Source organism: Protobothrops mucrosquamatus, unplaced genomic scaffold (assembly GCF_001527695.2).
Source record: "Protobothrops mucrosquamatus isolate PMUCROS unplaced genomic scaffold, P.Mucros_1.0 scaffold479, whole genome shotgun sequence".
In the NCBI taxonomy this organism is placed as follows: Eukaryota; Metazoa; Chordata; class Lepidosauria; order Squamata; family Viperidae; genus Protobothrops; species Protobothrops mucrosquamatus.
The window spans coordinates 560,277-583,630 of NW_015386799.1; the positions used below are offsets into that span (position 1 = coordinate 560,277).

At 41.3% G+C, this 23,354-nt stretch overlaps 1 protein-coding gene across 1 annotated transcript in view; it reads left to right on the plus strand.

The window, feature by feature from the left end:
• The first annotated feature begins 4,482 nt into the window (after positions 1 to 4,482).
• The window catches only part of DDX21 (DExD-box helicase 21), a 21,460-nt gene continuing 2,588 nt past the window's right edge, over positions 4,483 to 23,354 (plus strand). Inside the window, exons 1-14 of the mRNA XM_015816665.2 lie at positions 4,483 to 4,791; positions 8,262 to 8,516; positions 10,829 to 10,904; positions 11,944 to 12,122; positions 12,358 to 12,475; positions 13,113 to 13,298; positions 14,668 to 14,813; positions 15,030 to 15,179; positions 16,235 to 16,396; positions 17,582 to 17,701; positions 17,857 to 17,930; positions 18,146 to 18,305; positions 20,934 to 21,068; positions 22,407 to 22,451. Of these exons, the coding sequence (XP_015672151.2) occupies positions 4,483 to 4,791; positions 8,262 to 8,516; positions 10,829 to 10,904; positions 11,944 to 12,122; positions 12,358 to 12,475; positions 13,113 to 13,298; positions 14,668 to 14,813; positions 15,030 to 15,179; positions 16,235 to 16,396; positions 17,582 to 17,701; positions 17,857 to 17,930; positions 18,146 to 18,305; positions 20,934 to 21,068; positions 22,407 to 22,451 (2,115 nt within the window). The remainder of the gene's footprint in view (positions 4,792 to 8,261; positions 8,517 to 10,828; positions 10,905 to 11,943; positions 12,123 to 12,357; positions 12,476 to 13,112; positions 13,299 to 14,667; positions 14,814 to 15,029; positions 15,180 to 16,234; positions 16,397 to 17,581; positions 17,702 to 17,856; positions 17,931 to 18,145; positions 18,306 to 20,933; positions 21,069 to 22,406; positions 22,452 to 23,354) is intronic.

A 23,354-nucleotide genomic window follows, 5' to 3' on the forward strand; every position in this document is an offset into this window, starting at 1 on the left:
CATTTGAATCACATTCCAGACCTTTCAGCAAAATGGTGGTGGATAAATCATATTTTTCAGTGATAAAAGTATTGCAAGTTCATGCTAAGAATATTCCTGAAATAAAAATATAATTTTATGTGAAAATATGTAGAGTAGATGCAAAATAAAAGCATTACAAGTATTCCTCATTTAGCTACTACAATTGGGACCAGCAACCCAGTTTTTAAGCAAAATATTCAGGAGGTGCGGCTGCTCATGATCTTCTTTTGCTTTTTACAGACCTGCCAAGGTCTAAAATGCAAGAATGGTCGTAAAGTCACCCTTGTAATTGTGAACTGTCACTGTCTGAGGCAATCACTAAAGGAGGAATATATGTAGCTTGTGGTTCAGCCTGTGGTGTGAAAACAGCCACAGTGGGTTAGTTCAGGGCTTTTCAACCAGTGGTACGGGTACCACCTGTGGTACATTGGCACCTGGCAGGTGGTACGCAACCATCCTAGAAAAGTTGTAGCGGGGGAGGGGAATGAGCTGAACGGTGGCAGCACCGCACAAGCCTGAGCGAGAGATGGCTGGGGCTGCAGGGCTGTCAGGGCTCAGCAGAAGCGCCAGGATCAGCGTTTCTTCAGGACTGTCAGGGCTCAGCGGAAACGCCAGGATCAGCGCCAGGCTCCAGCTGGAGCTCGGGGCTGATCCTGGCGCTTCTGCTTAGCCCAGAAGAACCTCCGATCAGCTGGAATGTTGCAGCACCAGGGTTTTGTGATTTACATTCAGATGCTTGGCAACTGATTCATATTTATGACGGTCACAGTGTCCCAGGGTCATGTGAAATGACCAAAACCTGCTGCAACCACCCAGCAGACGGGGGGGGGGGATAAAAACCAAACACCCCCCACCCCCCACCCCTGTTGCCAATCCTCAACAGAAATGGTCACAACAATGAAAACCTCGGACAGGAGGAAGAGCGCGGCCGGGTGGGCAGGCAGGTATCTTGCTCGGCTGTGGCTTGGGGGGCACTTTTTTCAGTGCCATTGTAATTTCGAACAGTCACTAAGCGAACTGTTGTAAGTCGAGGACTACCTGTACTTATCACTTTTTTCCTTTTGAGGGGGGGTTATCAAGTTTTTGACACCTTGCTAGGTGACTGGTAGTACTCGGATGTTGCCATATCCTAAAAGTGGTACAGTGGATGAAAAGGTTGAAAAGCCCTGGGTTAGTTCATCCACACATTCCATTTGCTGCAGTGCAGATATGCCCCACTAACAATTTCTCATGGTTTTCTTCTCACAACTTGGTCTTTGTGTTGTCTTGTCAGCAGCACCCTTGAAGCAACAGAAGTCCATCTAATGCTTTCCACTATGAAACCAGCATTTAACCTATTTCATCAGAAAACCTTCCAGGGTACATTTTCAGAGAACTGGGCTGCAGTTGGGCTTGGCCAGACTGTTTTGGCCAAATCCCACCAACCCTCCTCTGACTGTGACTGCCAGAGAACCCAGACCCCTCCCTGATGCAGCCCATACTTTACTCTCTCTAGTTCAGATTTGGAAATACCGACCTTGTGAAATATGGGCTCTGCAGACTCACTTGATGGCCTCATACTCATACACCAGGAGTCTTCAAACCTGACCCTTTTATGACTTGTGGACTTCAACTCCCAGAACTCCTCAGCCAGGCACGCTGGCTGAGGAATTCTGGGAGTTGAAGTCCATAAGTCATAAAAGGGCCAAGTTTGAAGACCCCTGTCATACACCAATACTGGCTTGCACTGGGGCACCTGTTTTCTTCCAGGCAATGGTTTATAATAAAGTTTTAACCCCCAGCTAGGAGTGTGCTGTGTGAAACACGAGACTCCAAATTGTTCCTCCACTGGAAGAGTGAAATACAGAAGTTGAGCTGTGAACAAAATAGGATAAGGGATAGTAGGGGAAAAGCATAGAACACCTGGCTCACTCCAACCTTCCAGAATAATAAATAAGATGAGCAAGAGTTGATCAACTTGATCTGTATTTATTCAATTTTTATCTTGCTTTTATTAGTTTTTTTTATAAATAACTCAAGACAGCAAACTTATCCTATACTCCTTCATTCTTCTACTTTCCCCACAACAATAACCCTGTGAGGTGGGCTGGGATGAGAAAGAATAACTGATCCCAAAGTCACCCAGCTGGCTTCCATGCCTAAAACAGGACTAGAACTCACTGCCTCCTGGTTTCTAGCTGGTGGCTTAATTACAAGAGAAAACCGATTTTCCTTACTACAAAATTGTGGTTTGAAAGGGAAAGGTTTTTGAGGGAGAAATATGGGAGATGGAAGGGAAACAGGGCCCGTCTATGTAACAGAAGCTCAAGGGCATATAGATCACAGTGCTGGCTAGAGGAAAGAATAAAGGATTAGGAATTAAATATGTATTAGCGAATGTAAACTCAGCACGTTTGTTGAAAAATTATTACTGAATGTATGGGGGGAAAAGCCAATAAAAACTTTCACACAAAAAATCACAGTGCTGAAACTGACCACCTGCAAGCAGTCCATTTTTAATGCATCCAGCATATAAACCAGGGGTCTTCAAACTTGGCAACTTTAAGACTTGTGGACTTCAACTCCCAGAATTCCTCAACCAGCCCTGATATAAACATTGGGCAGAGCTTCAACTGCATGGTCGCAGACAGATATGATACTGTTGTCCCAGGAATGCTGGGGATTCTTAGACTGTTGTGCTCCACCCAATTGAGTTACCCCAGATGTAGAGATCTTTGCAAAGCTTTAGTCTACACCAGGGGTCCCCAACCTTTGGGCACCAGGGACCAGTTCTGTGGGGAAAGGTTTTTCCACAGACCTGAGGGTATGTGGTTTTGTGTGCTGCCAGCATCCCACAGATGGGGCTTTGCTTGTCTGTGTGGACCAGTTGCTGGCATGCCCCGGCCGGGTACTGGTCCACAGACCGGGGGTTGGGGATCCCTGGTCTACACAGAATACTTGATGCTTTGGAATAGATTCCCAATCAAGCATATTGTCCATTTCAAGGTGAGTTCCTATACAGTTCTTACAAACTGTCCCTTTAAAGCAGGGGTCCCCAATCTTGGCAACTTTAAGACTTGTGGACTTCAACTCCCAGAATTCCCCATGCTGGCTGGGGAATTCTGGGAGTTGAAGTCCACAAGTCTTAAAGTTGCCAAGCTTGGGGACTCCTGCTTTAAAAGAATAGTCATAAATCAGTCTTACCCCCCTCCCTTCTCACTATAGATAGGAATCTGCAATTAGCTTGTTTTCTGTTTACCTTTATCCCATGGAAATTGTCCCATTGTTGATAGTTTTCTCACTTTTCACATCCCGTTGGTTCAACACTTTCCACGCAGTTTTGTTTTCATATAGTTTTACTGCTTATCATATTTCATTAATATACCATTTGTCGTCGTTTCGAGATTGGTGTGCTCCTCTTCCCTCTCCGACAAGCTGGCTACATCAAGCCTGAGGAGGCACCCCGTTTTAAATAGAGCAAATAGGAGGCTATTTTATCAACGTTATGGAAACCTAAACCTACCCACCTTTTCCACGTAACCCCTGCCGGTTGTGCGAATCCTTTTGTTAGAAGTAAGTCTTCATCCTGGTTCATCCAAACCGGGAATAAATAAGCAACATGGCGACTGCTTTGGGAAGATGGTTACAGTTTATTGCAGAAGCAGAAAGATGGTTCTTCAGGAAAGAGCAGAGGAGAGAAGAAGGGCTGAGCACATGGGCAGTAGCTTTTTATACCCTCTCTAGCTTCTTGTTTGGAATAGTTTCCTCTTCCTGTGGCATGAACTTTGAACTGAGTCTGAGTGCTTTTCTAAGCCTTAGTATCTGTGGTTCAGTCCTATTATGTCCCAAAAGTCATCTCCTGCTTCCCTGGGGATGGGGCTAATGACTCTTAAGAGTTTGTCTTCTTGAGTTTCCTGGCTCCAACCTTCCTGATGGTTTTACATTTGCATTTGTATAGGGCTGGCTCCTGCTTGGGGCAAAAGGATGAGGCCAGGGTTGGTTTTTGGTTTTAAAAAATCCTTTTGAGGAAAAATATATATTTTTTCTGCCCTTTTAATATTTCCTTCTCTGGGCTAACTTCCCTCAATTTCAATAGATCAGTGGGAGAGCTATAAAAAAAAAAACCTCTTCGCAAGCGTCGAGGTGCCCCCTCCCTTCCCAAAGAAAATCATCCGACAAAACGCCTCCAGCCCCGGGTAAGCCGGTTCCCAGCCTCTCTCTCTCACCTCGGACCGCGCAAACCTTGGCAGCGACTCTGCAAAGCCTCCTCCGCTTTCTAGCTTGCGGGGAAGGGCTTGCCCTTCTTTCTTTCCCTCCTGCACGTTTTCCAGTTCCTATCCACTCGCCCCCCACGTCCCCTTCGGGACGCGCCGAAAGCAGCCCCGCTGCAACCCAGAGGCGGCCCTTCCAGAGGCGGCCCTCCAGCCGCAGAAACCCGGAGGGCCACGGCGGCTTGTCGGCTCGCCTTTCATCTGGGTGCGGATGACGCCGCACCGGCAGCCCCGGCGAGGCGCTTTGCGGGGCTGCCGGCCGCCGTCTCGCCCAGCGCGGCTGCGCGCTTTCCCCGGCGCCCCGCCCCTTTTCCTCCGCAGCGCCGGCGGGGCGGAGCTCTTTCCTTTCACGCCGGCCTCGGCCTCGAGTAGCCGCTTCTGCCATCACCTCTGCGGGGAAAAGACGCAGGAAATGCCCGCGGCCCCCCGCTTCGAGTCCCAGAGCGAGGACGACATGGAGCCCGAGACCCCCACGGAGCCCGAGGCAGCCCCGCACAGCGGCCGCCCCAAAAAGAGCAAGGTAGGCGCCCAGGCCGGCGGGCCAGCCAGCCTCGTGGCGGCAGCGGCTGCAGCAGCGGCCGGGGAAGGAGGGGCCGAAGGCGGGGCAGCGGACCAGGAAACGACGCGGCTGCGCCGGGAGCCGAGCGGCCTGCTCGCTGCGTGTCGGCCTGGCCCGGCTCCGGAAGCGGGGGGGGGATCGGGGCTGGGGGGGGCGGCGGCGGGTGCTTTCTGGTCGGAGGGCTTGCGTCTTTCGTCCCCTGCCTTGGGCTTTCTTCCTGTACAACAGGGGTAGTCAACCTTGGCTCTTTTATGACTCGTGGACTTCAACTCCCAGAATTCCTGAGCCAGCTAAGCTGGCTCAGGAATTCTGGGAGTTGAAGTCCACGAGTCATAAAAGAGCCAAGGTTGACTACCCCTGCTGTACAACAAAGGATTCTTCCCCCACCTCCAGTGGCGGATGTACCAAGACGAGGGGCTCGTGTTTTGCTCTCGTTTCTTTCCCACAAAAAAGGTTTTCTGAGCCAGGTTTCACGTGCCGTCTGCGCGCAGATCTAACAAGCTTGTTTATTTCCTTCGTCCTTGTTCTAAAAGTACGAACACGTGGAGGAGGAGCGGAAAGGCCGGAACGCATCACTCCGCTTTCTTAAAACGCTAACCCAGGGGGTCTTCAAACTCGTCCCTTTTATTGACTCGTGGACTTCAACTCCCAGAATCCCTCAGCCAGCGTGCCTGGCTGAGGAATTCTGGGAGTTGAAGTCCACGAGTCATAAAAAGGGCCGAGTTTGAAGACCCCTGATTTAAATGCTAATTTCACCCGACTTTGTAGTGGCCAACTTGTCAAACTGACAGACTTAAGAGAGCTTAGAATTTCAAGGTTTATGTAGATCAGCACGTAAAATAAATAGTATGCATGGCAATAAATGCATTAAATACAATCATTTTATGTATAAACTAAGGTATTTGTAATGAAAACCTTTTTTTTGGTTATAGAAAACGAAGAGTTAGTAAAAGGCCCTGTACAATATCCTGTACATTTCCATTTCTATATATTTCTACTTTTTTTCTGAATATTTTCAGCATTTCTAAACATTTTACATCTGGCTAATTTTTTCCTCTCTGTATAAAGTTTCCTGTCTTGAGAATTGCATCCATATTTTGGGTGTCTGTTAGGGGATTGATTCCAAGAATTGGAATCAAAATACATCTGGAAGGCCATTTGAGTAAAAGGAATATCTGGGTGAAGGAAATATAATTGTCTCATTTAAATATATAGCACTGTGATAATTTATTGTTTTAAACTTTTAATATCCATCTTTGAGAATATATTTTAATGCTTTAATTGTCAGACTTGGTTGCTTAAAAATAGTAACATATTCCTGAAACATTGATTATTGTTGGTTTTGGCAATGAACAAAAGAATAATTTGAAGAAATCACTCCTTTTGTTTCCTATATTTTTAATAATTCTATTGCAGTTTTTAAAAAGAAATAGAGAAAACAATGTACATAAGCCAATTAAAATAACCTTTTAAAATTTAAAACATTTTTCTTTGAATGTCTTATTTTTTTAATTTGTGCTTCTTCTGTTTTTACTGTAAGGTGCACAGATTGGTGTTGAGTTGGGCAGCCTTGTATATTTTTAAATTAAATAACATAAAATTAGTTATTAAGTTATAGTAACAAGTGAAATAAAAAGAAAAAAAATGAAATCCCAAAAATGAACATAATAAATTGATAAACATCACTTAGATGCATTGCATATTTCACTATATTGAAATATGCATTAAAACCGTTCTTGTAAAATGCTGTATTATGAAAACTATGCCAAATGGAAAAATGTGATTTGTTTAATTAGTAGAAGTATAGCTGTTCTAAAACCTGATGGGTTATGCATTTTTTAAATCTCGTCTTTCATGTCTAGGGCAATAGTACATTTTGTGGATGGACCATTAATTACCATTTAATGCACAGAGCAGGCAGTTCTGGATAATCTGGACATAGAGCAGATACAAACGGATTTGGTCTAGGTATGAATTTAAAGCACCCGTGTCCCAAGCAGATGTGTGTCAGGGTAGGATTTGGGGGACCCGGGCAGTGGCCATTGGAGCAGCAGAGATGAGGGAAAAGAAGATGGGAGAGGAAGGGTGAGCTGTGTATACCATGCTTGGATTCAGCCATGGTGGTTGACTGCTAAAGGAAAGGCAAGGGTTGCAGGTTGCCTGGGCCAGTTAGATGTGCCATACTTGAATTCAGGTTTACTGCGAACGGTGTAATAAAAAAAAGGATCTGAGGAGCATAAAAGTAAGAGAGGGCTGGGAAAGTCAGAACATAGGCCACAAAAAGGAAGAGATGTGCAAGTCATGCCCTGCTCAGTGCCCTAAGACAGGACTTTTCAACCTTTTCACCCATTGTACCACTTTTAGGATATGGCAACATCCGAGTACCACCAGTTGCCTAGCAAGGTGTCAAAAACTTGACCAAAAAAAGGGGAAAAAGTGATAAAGTACGGGTAGTCCTCGACTTACAACAGTTTGTTTAGTGACTGTTCGAAGTTACAATGGCACTGAAAAAGTGCCCCCCAAGCCACACCCGAGCAAGACACCTGCCTGCCCGCCCGGCGGTGCTCTTTCTCCTGTCCGAGGTTTTCATTGTTGTGAGCATTTCTGCTGAGGATTGGCAGCGGGGGTGGGATGGGGGGATGTTTGGTTTTTATTCCCCCCATCTGCTGGGTGGTTGCAGCAGGTTTTTGGTCACTTCACATGACCCTGGGACACTGTGACCGTCATAAATATGAATCAGTTGCCAAGCATCTGAATGTAAATCACAAGACCCTGGAGATGCTGCAACATTCCAGCTGATCGGCGCTTCTTCTGGGCTCAGCAGAAGCACCAGGATCAGCGCCGAGCTCCAGCTGGAGCCTGGCGCTGATCTTGGCGCTTCCGTTGAGCCCTGACAGCCCCAAAGAAACGCCGATCAGCTGGAAAGTGGCACTGATCCTGGCGCTTCCACTGAGCCCTGACAGCCCTGCAGCTCCAGCCGTCTCTCGCTCAGGCTTGTGCGGTGCTGCCACCGGTTCAGCTCATTCCCCTCCCCCACTACCACTTTTCTAGGATGGTCCCGTACCACCTGCCAGGTGCCAATGTAGCACATGTACCCGTACCACTGGTTGAAAAGCCCTGCCCTAAGATCCTTACAGGTTTTGTCTTAGTCAAAACCCAGAACCACCATCTTTGAGTCTAGCTAGTGTGTAATTCAATTTGTAGTGTTTGTTTCAGATCCCAAACAAAACACATTTTCCATTTTATGCATCCTGTCTACCCTAATAATGTAGCAACATGTTTGTTGCAGCGATTTCCGATCTGCTTAGTTTCTTCTGTATAAAATTATATTCCTAACGTTGTAATAAATATTTGGAAAGTGATTTGTGGGGGGTTTGAAGAAAGTATGTCTAATAATTTGAATATTTTTCTTTAATGTTCTTGCTTTACAGAAGAATAAAAAAGATAAATCAGAAAAGAAGAAACTGAAAAAGCATACATTAGTTGAGACTGAATTATTGGATTTGGACTTGGAGCCACCAAAACCAAAGAAAATGAAAAAAAAGAAAGAAATAGCTGATAAAAATGAAGATGCAATTGCAAAATGCAATTCAATATTTTACATGAGTAATGGGGTAAAGCACTCAAAAAAGGAGAATAATTCTAGTGAAGATTCACATACAGAATGTGAAAGTGATCAAGAGCAGGTAAGATTATTTATTCTCTGTACTAAATATCCTTTATTTAGAATGTTAATACTATGAAGAAGAACAGAAATTTTACAGCTATGTCAGGGCAAAATGTAATCCTGGTGACTCATTACTGTAATCTTTATGTGCATTTCTATTTGAATATTTTTGAGATTATAAAAACATGATTTTATAGACTGGGGGTTTGAATAAATTAGCATAGAATCAGGCTGCATATCTCATTCTCTGATTTCAAATATAGTATGTTAATATTGCGACATAGAGCCACTTTCTTACGATGTTTACTAATATATAGGTAGTCCTTGTTTTAGTGACTGATTATGACAAATGATGAAAAAGTAACTTTGTGACCAATCCTTTGATAATGACCTTTACAGGTCTGTAAAGCAAAGAAAAGCTGAAGTAAGATCATCAGTACAGTTATGGTTTCACTTAGTGACTGCTTCACCTAATGACCAAGTAGCCATTACTTGTTCCCAGTGGTCTCTAAATGAAGACTGACTACACTGCAACAAGACATATTTATTGCCGTGCATCTCATTGAAATGTGACTTTTCTTGGGTGGTTATACAATAAAAACATAAAAAATAATTACAAAAATACTCTAAAATTAAAACATAAATAATATTAAATAAAAAAACAGGCTAGGGAGAGAATAGATGTTATATGTAATCTAACCACCTCATTAAATCTTCTGTGAGACCCCCTAAGCCGGTTGACATAACCATTTTTTAAGGGAGGGGTCCAATCTCATCTCAGGGTGGGAATGATGTTCCACAGAGTGGGTACCATGGCAGAAAAGACCCATCTCCTGGATTTTGCCAAACATAGTTGCTTAGGACAGGGGTCCCCAACCCCCGGTCCGTGGACCAGTACCGGGCAGCAGCATGCCAGCAACCGGGCCACACAAATAAGGAAAGCCCCATCTACAGGATGCAGGCAGCACACAAAACCACACCCCCTCCGGTCCGCGGAAGAACCTCTCTCCACGTAACCGGTCCCTAGTGCCCAAAAGGTTGGGGACCTGTGGCTTAGGAGACAGGGCCTGGAGTATGCATCTCCTGATGGACCGGATGTTATGGGAGATATAGTTGGAAAGATGCAATTCCTTAGATAACCTGCCCTGTGCCATGAAGGGTTTTAAAGGCCAGAAGCAGCACTTTCAATTGGACCCAGAAGCAGACTGGCAGCCAGTGCAGCTTGCAGAGCAGAAGTGTGTGCCTTTCTGGGAGCACACACAACTGCCTGCACCGCTGCATTTTGTACCAGCTGAAGCCTCTGCAGGCTCATCAAAGGCAGCCCCAGGCAGAGCACATTACAGTAGTTCGCCCTGGAGGGGATCAGGGCATGAGTGACGGTGAGCAGAGCCCCTTGATCCAGCAACTCCGTACATGGTTAAGGAACTGCGAATCTTCAATACTAAGCTCAGTAGACCAGTGATGCAACTTAACAGGCAGGTTCAGATGTTTGTTAAACATAGGCAGTAATCAAATCCTAAAGCTATGAAATAATAGATCTCTGTATATTAATACCTGAAAACAACCTTTTAGAATTAGCAGTGTTCCTTTGTCATATTCTATATGGTGCATGCTACCAGGCAGAACATATCACGATACAATTATTAGTATTTAATAATAATAATAATAATAATAATAATAATAATAATAATAATAATAATAATAATAATAATAATAATAANGTTAAACTAGACATACCCAATTCCAGCAACCATTCCTTATATGTTTTAGCCTCCAGTCCCCTAATCATCTTTGTTGCTCTTCTCTGTACTCTTTCTAGAGTCTCAGCATCTTTTTTACATCGTGGTGACCAAAACTGGATGCAGTATTCCAAGTGTGGCCTTACTAAGGCATTGTAAAGTGGTATTAACACTTCACATGATCTTGATTCTATCCCTCTGTTAATGCAGCCCAGCACTGTGTTGGCTTTTTTGGCAGCTGCAGCACACTGCTGGCTCATATTTAAGTGATTGTTCACTACGACTCCGAGATCCCTCTTCCTACTCTTTGTATTTCTGATGTTTATCTTTGGTGCATTTTGTATTTAACATTGTTAGCATGTCTTGTGTTATTTATTTACACACACACATGCATGCATACATGCATTATTACTCTGTAAAGAAATTATAACAATAGTTGCATTTAATTTTTCCCCCCTGGGAATATTTGAAAGTGTGGGTATTGAGTGCTGTAAATGCTTTTTTCTTTCAGTTCTTTAAATACTTTTTGGGAATTAAAATCTTATACTTTCTGTAACTGCCTTTTATTTTTGTTTAAAACAAAAATTAACAGGAATTAACAGCAGAACAAAAGGAAGGTGCTTTTGCCAATTTTGATATCTCTAAAGCAACTGTTGATCTTCTGAAAGGTATACCCATTGAATGTTTTCAACCGAAGCAAATTTACACTTATTTTCTAAATCTGGTAGCCTGATAATCTCTGCACTAGAGCAGGGGTCCCCAACCCCCGGTCCATGGACCTGTACCGGGCCACAGCATGCCAGCAACCGGGCCTCACAAACCAGCAAAGCCCCATCCGTGGGATGCAGGCAGCACACAAAACCATGTGCTCTCTCCATGGAACCAGTCCCTGGTGCCCAAAAGGTTGGGGACCTCTGCACTAGAGGATTTGATGTTAGCAGATGAGAATCAGTATAATTGAAATATTCCTAACTTCATTGATGAGTTACTGTCTGAAAAAGATCTGCATAGATCTTTAGTTTTCAGCTAACTATGTTAGTCATTCTTTTCTTTTGGAAGTAAGGGGTCAAATTTTGGCTTATTCTGAGGTGACTATGATTCTTATAGATCCTGTAAAGGCATGAATACATTTCATCTTCTTTGGAAAAGCTCAGAGATAAAAGTTGGGGAATAGTACATTTGGTGGCACATACAACATTTCAGTTAGATATGCAAACTATATATAGCTTGGTTAAAAATGAGAGATTATAATTTCCTGTTGCAAACACCAAATCTTTTTACAATTGATACCTTGCATATTTCTGTAGGGAGATTGTCTCCAGAATTTTTTTTAAAATCATTCTAGAGTTCAAGATCATTCTCAGTCTCAGCAACTTTAAGATATGTGGACTTCAATTTTATGTTGGCTGGAAGTTGAAATCCGCACATGCTAAAGTTGTTGAGCTTGAGAAACACTGTTCTAGGAAGAAAAAGAAGATTTGAATCATAGATCTGGCAGATGATGTTGCTTTTAGATAGAATGCTGGACTTGGATGTACTCCATGTGACTGGGTGTAGTAATTTGTAAAGTATTTAATAAAAATGACTCTAGCATAGTCTCTATAGTGTATTTTCTTTTTTTTTTTAAGTTTTGTTACAGAAAAATTAAGGACCGATCATGATAAGCATATATTTTTGTAGAGAAAATCTAATCGTATTCTTCCATAGCTCGTGGCGTCACCTACTTGTTTCCAGTACAAGTGAAGACTTTCATGCCGATACTTGAAGGCAAAGATGTAATCGCCCAAGCTCGGACAGGAACAGGGAAAACATTCTCCTTTGCTATTCCATTGATTGAAAAACTTGATAGAGATCCACAAGAAAGAAAAAGAGGCCGTTCCCCAAAGGTAATGAAGTCACGATAAAATTACAACCTGGAGTAGGGGGACAAAAATACATTGATCACTCATATAATTATACATGAAAAGCACATAGTGATGCTGCTCTCCTCATGTAGGCTGCAGATCTATTTGCCTTACATCTTTATTACTTTTGGTGGAAAGGGGGGGGAAACGATTCAACTTTCTCTTAGTGCTGTCTAACTGTACCACATTCCACAAATAATTGTTTATTTATTATTAGGTACTAGTTCTGACTCCAACCAGAGAATTGGCAATGCAGGTTGCCAGAGACTTCAAAGATATTACAAAGAAACTTACTGTGGCTTGTTTTTATGGAGGAACGGCGTATAATGGACAATGTAAGAAAGTACAAGTTGTCTTTTAAAAATACCTTTTTAAAAACTATTATTTAAAAAAAAAAAAGCATTATAATATTGGTCCATAAAACTTTAAAAAAGTATTGTAATGCATCATGTTCATTTGTTGGATTCAGAAATGTGAAGAAATTGTAATGTTATTTTAATGTGCTATTAAAAAGTATCAAAAAGTTAAAAAAAATCAGTTTAATCTTCTGCATACTTGAAGGAACATTTTAGTGAGATGCTCTAGGTCAGGGGTCTTCAAACTTGGCCCTTTTATGACTTGTGGACTTCAGCTCCCAGAATTCGTCAGCCAGCGTGCCTGGCTGAGGAATTCTGGGAGTTGAAGTCCACAAGTCATAAAAAGGCCAAGTTTGAAGACCCCTGCTCTAGATACTTTAGAGTGGTGCTTAATTTAAAGTAAATGCTCATTGTAGCTTTAGATTCTTATATTTGTAAAATTATTTAGAATATGTATTAAACATACGAAGACGAAAATTGTTGGAACTTGTTTGGAGAGTAATATAGTTCAAAGTCATAAATAAGTAATGCTGACAGATTTCAGAACAGTGGCCTTATAATAATTCTTAGAGTTAAACATTAAGTTTAATATATAAAATGTTAAAATTCCTTCCAGTGGATTTAATTAGAAATGGCATTGACATCCTGGTTGGGACTCCCGGTCGAATAAAAGATCACCTCCAAAATAATAAATTGGACTTTTCTAAATTGAGACATGTTGTCTTGGATGAAGTTGATCAGATGTTGGATATGGGATTTGCTGAACAAGTAGAAGAAATCTTAGTGAATTCTTATAAGAAAGGTAAGTATATTGTCTATGTATCTGTTCCATTTTGGCATCTTCTGTTCCTGGGTTTTAATGCTCAGAGAATATGTAAGGGATTAAGTGCACGTCTAGGAAAACGAGTTGGTCCATTCAATCACTGATTCGATGTCAAATTTAACTTCTTGCGTTAAATGTAATTTGGGGCCAATTGTAATAAATAATAAGGCCTGAATATAAAGAAATGGAATGTAGTTAAAAACCTGTATCAGAATATCTGGCTTTGTAACGAAGAGCAGTGAGAACATGAAAAACTACTACATGGGATACAGGTTATCAAAAGGCAAAATTGGGAGTAGAATTAAAATCACTAAGCGATGTGTTTGGAAAATGCTTAATGACAGCTGTTCTAGTGATTCCTAATTGGCAGTCTTTAAGACAGTGGTTCTCAACCTTTTTAATGCCGCGACCCCCAACCGGTCGTAAGTCGAGGACTAAACCGGTTGTAAGTCGAGGACTAAACCGGTCGTAAGTCGAGGACTTTCCCTGCCCGGGAGCGCCGCGCATGCGTGGTTCCGCCCCCTGCGCCGGCCGAGGTGTAGCTGGCAAGCGGCAGAGACGGAGCAGGCCGACCACCAGCTGGCTCAGCTCAAGGGAGGTAAGGCACCCGCCGGAAAAGGGGAAAAAAATGGCGGACAGCCTTGCTTGGTGACCCCCGTGAAATGGTCGATCGACCCCAAATGGGGTCGTGACCCATAGGTTGAGAACCGCTGCTTTAAGAGACTCCCATGTCATTCTTAGGCAAGGACATCATGTCATCATTTGCGACCCTACTGGTTCTCCACTGACTGCTTGTAGGAAGCTGGCAAAAAATGTCACAAATAGTGACCAGTGCAACAGCGACACTGCAACAAGCCAGAATCTTTGAGGACTGTTCATAAGTACCACTTATTCAGAGGCAATTGCAAGTTTGAATGAGTGGCTGTTAAGCAAGGACCACCTGTATACTAAAAGCATTATAATTGCTTCCCTTACTTCTTGCTGGCCCAACCAAAAATACTTTGAAAATATTTGGCAATAATGACAGCACACAAATAATCAGTTTGCGCTTTATTCTGAGATGAGTTCTTTTGTTGATTATATTTTACATAGCAGTGATTAGAGATGTACAAAACACTGAATTCAAATCCTTGGATGCCCCTTTGCTCATTTGGGGAATGTTTGAAACCTGAAGTCTGTTTAGTTTTTCAAATGGCATGAAGCAAACTGAAAGCAGGGCATTCAGATTTAAAAAAAATGTTGTATATTTCTAGATATTATCATATAAATGTTTATTGCTTTGCTCTTTTATGAGCATGCGTATGATTTTCTAAAAGTCTGTAAGATATGTGTTATTTGTTTGTTTAAGATTCTGAAGATAATCCACAGACACTCTTGTTTTCTGCAACGTGCCCTCAGTGGGTTTACAATGTAGCAAAGAAATATATGAAATCCAAATATGAGCAATTTGATCTAATTGGAAAGAAGACTAAAAAAACTGCAACAACTGTAGAGGTAAATTAACATTTTATAACCGCATAAGACTAACACTGTTACTATATCTGAATGGAAATCATAAACATGAATGCGTACACACCCCTCTCAAAGGGTGTCTGCAGGACCTAGTAGAAAATGTTGAGATGTGCAATTGGAATTTCACAATTTTTATGTGTGTCATCCCCATCCATTTCTCTTTGTTAATTGCTAATGAATATGGCTTTGCATTGACAGCATTTGGCCATTGAATGTCATTGGTCCCAAAGAGCTGCAGTGATTGGAGATGTCATTCAAGTCTACAGCGGGAGTCATGGACGAACCATAATATTTTGTGAAACAAAAAAAGAAGCAACTGAACTGGCCCTTAATGCCTCAATAAAACAGGTAGAGTGACACAAAAGTATGGAAAAAAAGAAAAGAATAGAACACCAGAGAGCGTTTAACAACTTATTCAGATATGAGAATATTCATTAATTTTGTTTCAAAATACTTTCAAATTCACAAACTGGTTGATCCTCTCTTTTTCTTTTTTAAGCTCTTATTATAAGATTACTTGTGATCCATAACTGCAATACCTCTTGATCCCTCAAAAATTTCTGAACACAAATTTTCCTTGTTTATCTGACATTCTTCACTTTTCTGCTGTTCAGTGAGACTTTATGTCTTCCGTGCTTGATTTCTCCCCCTTGAAGCTTTTATCTTTTTTCCAAAGGATAGCTTTAATATCAATCCCAATTTCCATTTATATATAGTTTTTGTTCAGTTTGTGACCTAATATATTTGAATATAAAACCTGATGTATAGAGTTCAAGTAAAATGAGGCGTGTGACAGATTTCCATATTGTATTGATTTCCCCTTTATTTTAATATACCTCAGTTCTTTAATAATGTGTCTAACCATTTGTCTCTGATTTTCCAAATGCCCCAAGTGTTTTTGGGGGGAATTTCACCAAGTGGATGTCCAGCTGTTCTATGGTATTCTGGGATGGCAGACATAGACATTGGAGTAAAAGTCTTTGCACACATTTGAGAGATAAGGGGTCAGGATTAAGGAAAGAGGCAGACTTGACAGCCAGGAATTGGGTCCAGATTGGCAGCAGTAGATGAGCGATGGAGTAGATGAGGCATAAGCAGGTACCATTCAAAAGGAGACCAAGACAAGGGGAAAGGAAGCTTTGCTCTGGAATGAATAACTTCCTGGAGATTAGTTGAAAGAAAATATGGACACTTCTGGTGAGCCTTTTCTAATTCTAAGATGTGGTCTTATGATGTTATCTGCAATGTTCTTGTCTTGAGGCAGTTTAATCTTCAAAATATTTGGAGTACCTCTAATATAGTCTGTCAAGCAGAGATTTTGACATTTCAGTTGAACTGGGGGGAATCAATCCTGTTATTTGGACAATTCTCTTGATCTCTTTCTTTTTTTTTAATGTATGCAGGACGCACAATCTTTACATGGTGATATTCCACAAAAACAGAGAGAGGTCACTTTGAAAGGCTTTCGTAATGGAGCGTTTGAAGTACTGGTTGCAACTAATGTGGCTGCCCGTGGCTTAGATATTCCAGAAGTTGATCTGGTAATACAGGGTTCCCCACCGAAGGTAAAACAAAAAACAAAAAACTGGTTTTGGGCAGAGGGGAAAGTTTTTTATACCAAAAGGTGCTTCTTAATGTTGCTTAGTTAAAGTGACATATTTGAGTTGCTTTACTTTTTCTACTGGAAAATGTGGCACAGTTGAAGTGAGAAAGTTGCAAAATTATTTTTATTTCTTCAAAAATTGAACTTTATTCTGTCTCTTAGACTGCTAGCTAAAATTTGCTATCTTGTCTATCAGGATATTGGGGTCTGAGGGCGGGCCAGTTTCCAAATGTTTTACAAGGATTCCATTATTGTCATTAAAGCAGCTATTACTCCAGGCATATCCATGAATATAATTCTTCAGGAATTCTACCGATAATAGTGTAAATTTATTCAAACATCATCTTACTATTCAAGTGATTTCTAAGTAAGATTGTTTTTTAATCTATTCAAACATTCTTAAAATTTGTTGAACTCTCACTATAAACGTCACACAACGGCAATATAAATAATTTCCTGTTGAGGCAATTCATGGTTTACAAAGATAGCTTCGTTTCATCTTTCTGCTCTCATTAATGCTGTATTTTAAAGAGTATAATATTCTTTATACTAGCTGTACCCGGCCATGTGTTGCTGTGGGTCAGTCTGGTTAAATGGAAAAGAAAGAAAAAAGAAAGCACACATTTCTAATATGTTTAATTTCACAATGCTTGTGGGTATACAATATTTTTGTTGTTCCATTGTCTGTGCATCCATTCCAACGCAATGTCACATGAAATAATTAAATCAAAATGAAAATAAATCGAAATCTATGAAAATTCAATTTAACAATGCAATCGGAAACATTGAAATGGAATCGTAAAATTGGAAATTTGGAAATCGTAAATGGATCGTAAATCGGAAACATTGAAATGGAATCGTAAAATCGTAGCATGTGTTGCTTTTACGTCCAACAGATGGCACTGTTTTTCAAAAAAAGCATGTTTTTACCTGTCACAGGTGTGACATCTATATAATAGTAGATATATAAAACACGCGCGTATTGGAATGCAACGTTGTGTCAAAATTTCAAAGCAATCGGTGAAGAACTTTTCGGAGATTTAAGATTTTGAACAAACATTTACATTTTTATTTATATAATAGATTTGTAAGTAAAGTGTTGGTTTTTCCCGCAACATGTATATCATATGAATGTTTCTTTATAAAGGATGTGGAGTCTTATATTCATCGCTCTGGACGCACAGGCAGAGCTGGACGGACTGGGCTCTGTATTTGTTTCTACCAGCGCAGGGAAGATTATCAGCTGAAACAAGTAGAACAAAAAGCGGTAATTATTTCGGAATTTCTTAATGGAAGTTATGACATCTGTGTTGTAATTTTTTTAAAAAGGCGTACAAGTTTTTTAACTGTTTTGACTAAAATGTTTAGGACTAGTTTTGTGTCCAGATTTTGTCAGTGAAACAGCGTGCCTTCTATTTTCAGGGCATTACATTTAAACGTGTAGGTGTTCCTACAGCAACAGACATAATTAAAGCTTCCAGTAAAGATGCAATCAGGTATGTTAATCCTAAATATTAAGTAAAAGTTAGTATCTGAAGGGAGATAAGCAGCTTTATGACAGAAGCCCCACTCCTTTTTTTTTTCATCTGTGCTATATGGATGTTGCTACCACCGTACATTAGTTTCTGTTTGAACATTTCATTAAGTACGAATGGTTCGTTCTTCATTTTAGTGGTTTTGTAAATACCGATTCTTAAAAATTTTCATTCAGATCGTTGGATTCTGTTCCTCCATCTGCCATTGACTACTTCAGACAATCTGCTGAACAGCTGATAGAAGAAAAAGGGGCCGTGGAAGCTCTGGCTGCAGCCCTGGCTCATATCTCAGGAGCTACATCCATTGAACAGCGCTCTTTGCTCAACTCTGATGTGGTAATAAATACACGGAGTTTCATAGTTACTTACCCACATCCTGATTTTCCTAATGCAATATCTAACCTGAGGAATCATTTAAAATTTATGCATTGTATATATGTTTTCAAAGAGGCCTTTACAGGCACAGTTGATAATCACAATTAAGAAAATATAAACCTTTGCTCCTTTGGCAGTGATTTCCCCACTGGTGCTTTTGAATATCTAAGTCAGCGGTTCTCAACCTATGGGTCGCGACCCCATTTGGGGTCGATCGACCATTTCACGGGTCGCCAAGCAAGGCTGTCCGCCATTTTTTTCCCCTTTTCCGGCGGGCACCTTACCTCCCTTGGGCTGGGCCAGCTGGTGGTCGGCCTGCTCCGTCTCTGCCGCTTGCCAGCTACGCCTCGGCCGGCGCAGGGGGCGGAACCACGCATGCGTGGCGCTCCCGGGCAGGGAAAGTCCTCGACTTACGACCGGTTGAGTAGTCCTCGACTTACGACCGGTTTAGTCCTCGACTTACGACTGGTTTAGTCCTTGACTTATGACCGGTTGGGGGTCGCGGCATTAAAAAGGTTGAGAACCACTGATCTAGGTCAAGGGTAGGCAACCTTGGTTCTTTTATGACTCGTGGACTTCAACTCCCACAATTCCTAAGCCAGCATGGCTCAGCATGGAAACCTCTCCCTTTCCCCTCAGCATGGCTGGCTCAGGAATTCTGGGAGTTGAAGTCCACGAGTCATAAAAGAGCCAAGGTTGCCTACCCCTGATCTAGATCAATACCAACACTTTTCAGGATTTGACTCGCCAGTCTTCCTGGATATAGAAGCTTAGTCAGTACATGGTTAGGTACCGTGGAGAGTAAGGAAGATGACTTTGATGGCAATTGGCAGGATGCTACCAGGACATGGATTATTCTAAACTATCCAAGTACAACTGTAGCTAGTAAATTGGTGTAAAGTAGTAAAAAGCATGATGTCTCCAAAGTTCAGTAAATAATTCCTGAAATTATTTAATTATTTTCTACAGTGAAGACATTTAGATACATTTAGTCACTACAGGGTAAGAAATTCAAATTTCAGCTTAGCTCTCATGTAAAATTGACTTAGTAAAGTAAGATAGTTAATCAGTTATTAATGATACTTTAAAAACTTTTAAAAACTACAAGGAATGTGCCAAAACAACCAAATGGCAATATAGTCAGTTAAAGCTTCATATGTTTCCTGTTTGGTCCAAATGCCTTCCTTGCCTCTAAAACCTGTGATTTTGAATGTATTTTAAAGAGTTTTTAAGAAATTATAAAAATATGAATATTGTATAAGAAATCTACAATTAAGAACTGGGGTTTCCTGTATTACAAATCAATGGTTTCAGTCTCAAGAAGTATTAAATGTGTTTCATGAAGTAAAAGCCAGTGTAAATTAAAAGTAGTTGACTGTTATCCTTACGCTGTTTTTTTTTTTATTGAAAATTTTATAAAATTTTACAATATAAATCCCCCCTCCCCCCAAACCCAACCCTCCATCCCTCCCCCCCCTCACTTCCCAGAGCCAATCACAGGATTAACAATAAAATAATCATAATCTAACTAACATTAATCAACTATTAATCTAACAAATCTATAACTTCCTTTAACTCTCTTTTAAAACAAATATACAATTATTAAATACCATAATATTAACATAATTTTAAATATTAAAAATCAGAAGTTTATTCAAAAACCAGATGATATTTTTTTGTTCCATATTTCAACTCAATATAATCAATCCATCTTCTCCAAACCAATATATATCTTTCTTGTGAGTAATCCTTCACATAAGCAGAAATCTTGGCCATTTCAGCTAAGTTTGAGACTTTAACTACCCAATCTTCTATAGTAGGTAAACCTTTCATTTTCCAATATTGAGCAATTAATAATCTTGCAGCCGTTAATGATTTGAGTTGCCAACTTTGTCCAAACGGACGAAGTAATTCTTTATAAGAAACTTTATCCAAATTGACTCCCCTAGATATCCCTTCTATTATCTGTGCTGGAACTGCCCATATGGGAATTTTATAATTTAATTTATAATAATATTTCTTCCAAACTCGTAATAAAGCACTCCTTAAAACATGAGCCTTGAAATTTGAATCCACCTTTTTATCATATATTAAATATGCCTGCCAGCCAAATAACAAATCCCATCCTTCAAGAGAAAGTATATTCTTATTTGTTAAATTTAACCAATCACTAATCCATGTGTTATCCTTACGCTGTTGATGAAGTAGATTCAGAGATACATTAGTACATTAGACATGTCCAAACGTGTAATAATATACATGTATAATTGGACAGCCATTTGACTGGGATGGTATAATGTTTTCTGTCTTGAGCAGGGGGTTGGACTAGAAGACCTCCAAGGTACCTTCCAGCCTTATGTGTCTATGTTCTATATATTTTCCTTTTTGTTGATTATTATGTTGCTCACTGGCCTGCTGTTATCCCATTTTTCAGCGGGTCACCCGCTGCTTGGCTGAAAAAATTGTTTAGAAGATCTCTCAACATTCTTTGATCAATAATAGTTTTAGTAATTTTTGTGTTTGTGTATGCACTAATAATTGTACTCTTCATCATAAATGTGTATCACTGATTTTTTTTTTTTAACAAAGGGTTATGTGACCATGATACTTCAGTGCTCGGTAGAAATGCATGCCACTGGTTACGCTTGGAGGGGCCTGAAAGAACAATTAGGCGAGGACATTGACAACAAAATATCCAGAATGTGTTTTCTCAAAGGAAAAATGGTAAGAAACTTTTTTCCCCTGCTTATACGGGTTATAGGTATTACTTAACAATTTTCTTCTAGTAACTGTTTTCTTTCCTGCCTAATCTTGTAATGAGTGAAACTTAAGTCAGATTACAGTGTTGATAAGGTATTGGGGAAGATTTATATAGCTAGATAATTTTACCCAGAAGACCCAAAGGTGCTTTTTTCACAAGGCAACTGGACTTGGTTTTTTTTGAAGACAGTTTGCTTCTCATCCAAGAAGCTTCTGACTGGATAGTGGGGAATGGCAGGATTTATACTCCTTGCAGACAGCTGGTCATTTGCATTCTGCCATTCCCCACCATTCAGTCAGAGCTGAAGAAGCTTCTTGGATGAGAAGCGAAACGTCTGGCTCCCTCGGATAGGGTACGCAATCTGGGTGTCCTCCTGGATCCACGGCTGACACTGGATGACCAGTTGGCGGCCGTGACCAGGGGGGCGTTCTATCAGGTTCGCCTGATTTACCAGTTACGACCTTTTCTGGACCGGGACGCCCTGCGCACAGTCACTCATGCCCTCGTCACCTCCCGCCTGGACTACTGCAATGCTCTCTACATGGGGCTCCCCTTGAGGAGCACCCGGAGGCTCCAGCTAGTCCAAAATGCGGCCGCGCGGGCGGTGTTGGGAGCGACGACACCGCTGCTGCGCGAGCTGCATTGGCTGCCGGTGGCCTTCCGGGTGCGCTTCAAGGTGCTGACCATCATCTTTAAAGCGCTCCATGGCATCGGACCTGGATATCTTTGAGACCGCCTCCTGCCGCAGATTACCCCCCATCGACCTGTACGCTCCCACAGAGTGGGTCTCCTCAGGGTACCGTCGGCCAGACAGTGCCGGCTGGCGACCCCAAGGGGGAGGGCCTTCTCTGTGGGAGCTCCCACCCTCTGGAATGAACTACCCCCAGAGATCAGGGTGATCCCTGATCTCCCTTCCTTCCGCCGCGCNGCAAGGAGAAGGGCGGGATATAAATATAAATAATAAATAAATAAATAAATAAGAAAAACAAGAAAGTCCAGTTAGCCTCGTGAAAAAAATACCTTTTGGACACCATGACTTGGATGACTGAGAATCTTCATAGACATTTACCCAGAAGAGTTTTGGACTTAAATGGAAAAAAACCTGGACTTGAATGGTTGTTTATAATTTATGAGTAAATTACAATTCAGGCCTCCTGTGTGGGTCAACTATTACAACTTAGGTCAGTAGATGTCGCTTGACTAATCTGTTGCTTGAAACATGTATGTTATTGCAAGTATCCTGTTTTTTAGAGTTTTGCATTTCTTCAATGACTGATATTCTGTCTCTTTTATGTTTTAAGGGCGTATGTTTTGATATTCCAAAAACTGAATTAAATAAAATAAAGGTAAGATTTTGGTTTCCAACGTGAATCAGTCTTGAGTAGCTCACGCCATTGGATGCCCTTCAGCTGTCATTCATACTCAGATGATCTTAAATATATTTACTTGTATACTTGTTTCACAGTCCACTATTGCAGGAGACTTCATGAAATGCCAGAGTGAACTCAAAAGTATATACAGGTAGCCCTTACTTAACAATACTAATTAGGCCCAGATTTTTCACTGCTAAGCGATACAGTCGTTAGGTGAAACATCATGTGACCACACCACTTTGCGATGGCAGTTTTAGTGGTCCTGGTTGCATTCATTAAGCCAGGATCTCATGCTTCTCCTGGCCTGCTAGCTGAATAGAAAACTAACATTCCAATTAGTTGATCTACACCAGGGGTCTTCAGATTTGGCCCTTTTATGACTTGTGGACTTCAACTCCCAGAATTCCTCAGCCAGCGTGCAGGCAATGCAGCGTGCAGGCGCAGGCAATGCAGTGGGGAGCAAGGAGCAAATTATGAAAACTTCATGATGACATCATAATGCACATTTTGTCACTCTGATAAACTCCCTAGCCTAAGACTATTGTGGAGAATCTCATGATATTAAACTTAGGCTGAGAATGTGCTGCTGGTGGTTGTACATTCTTTTTTAAGGAATGGATTGTTTCTTATTCAAAGGTTAAATTAGTTGTCTTTTCTATTATTGTTTTATAAGGGTGCGTCGCTCCCATGTGACACCGCTACTGCGCGAGCTGCACTGGTTGCCAGTGGCCTTCCGGGTGCGCTTTAAGGTGTTAGTTACCACCTTTAAAGCGCTTCATGGCATAGGACCCGGTTATCTCCGAGACCGCCTTCTGCCGCAGATCCCCTCCCTCAGACCGGTACGCTCCCACAGAGTGGGCCTCCTCAGGGTGCCGT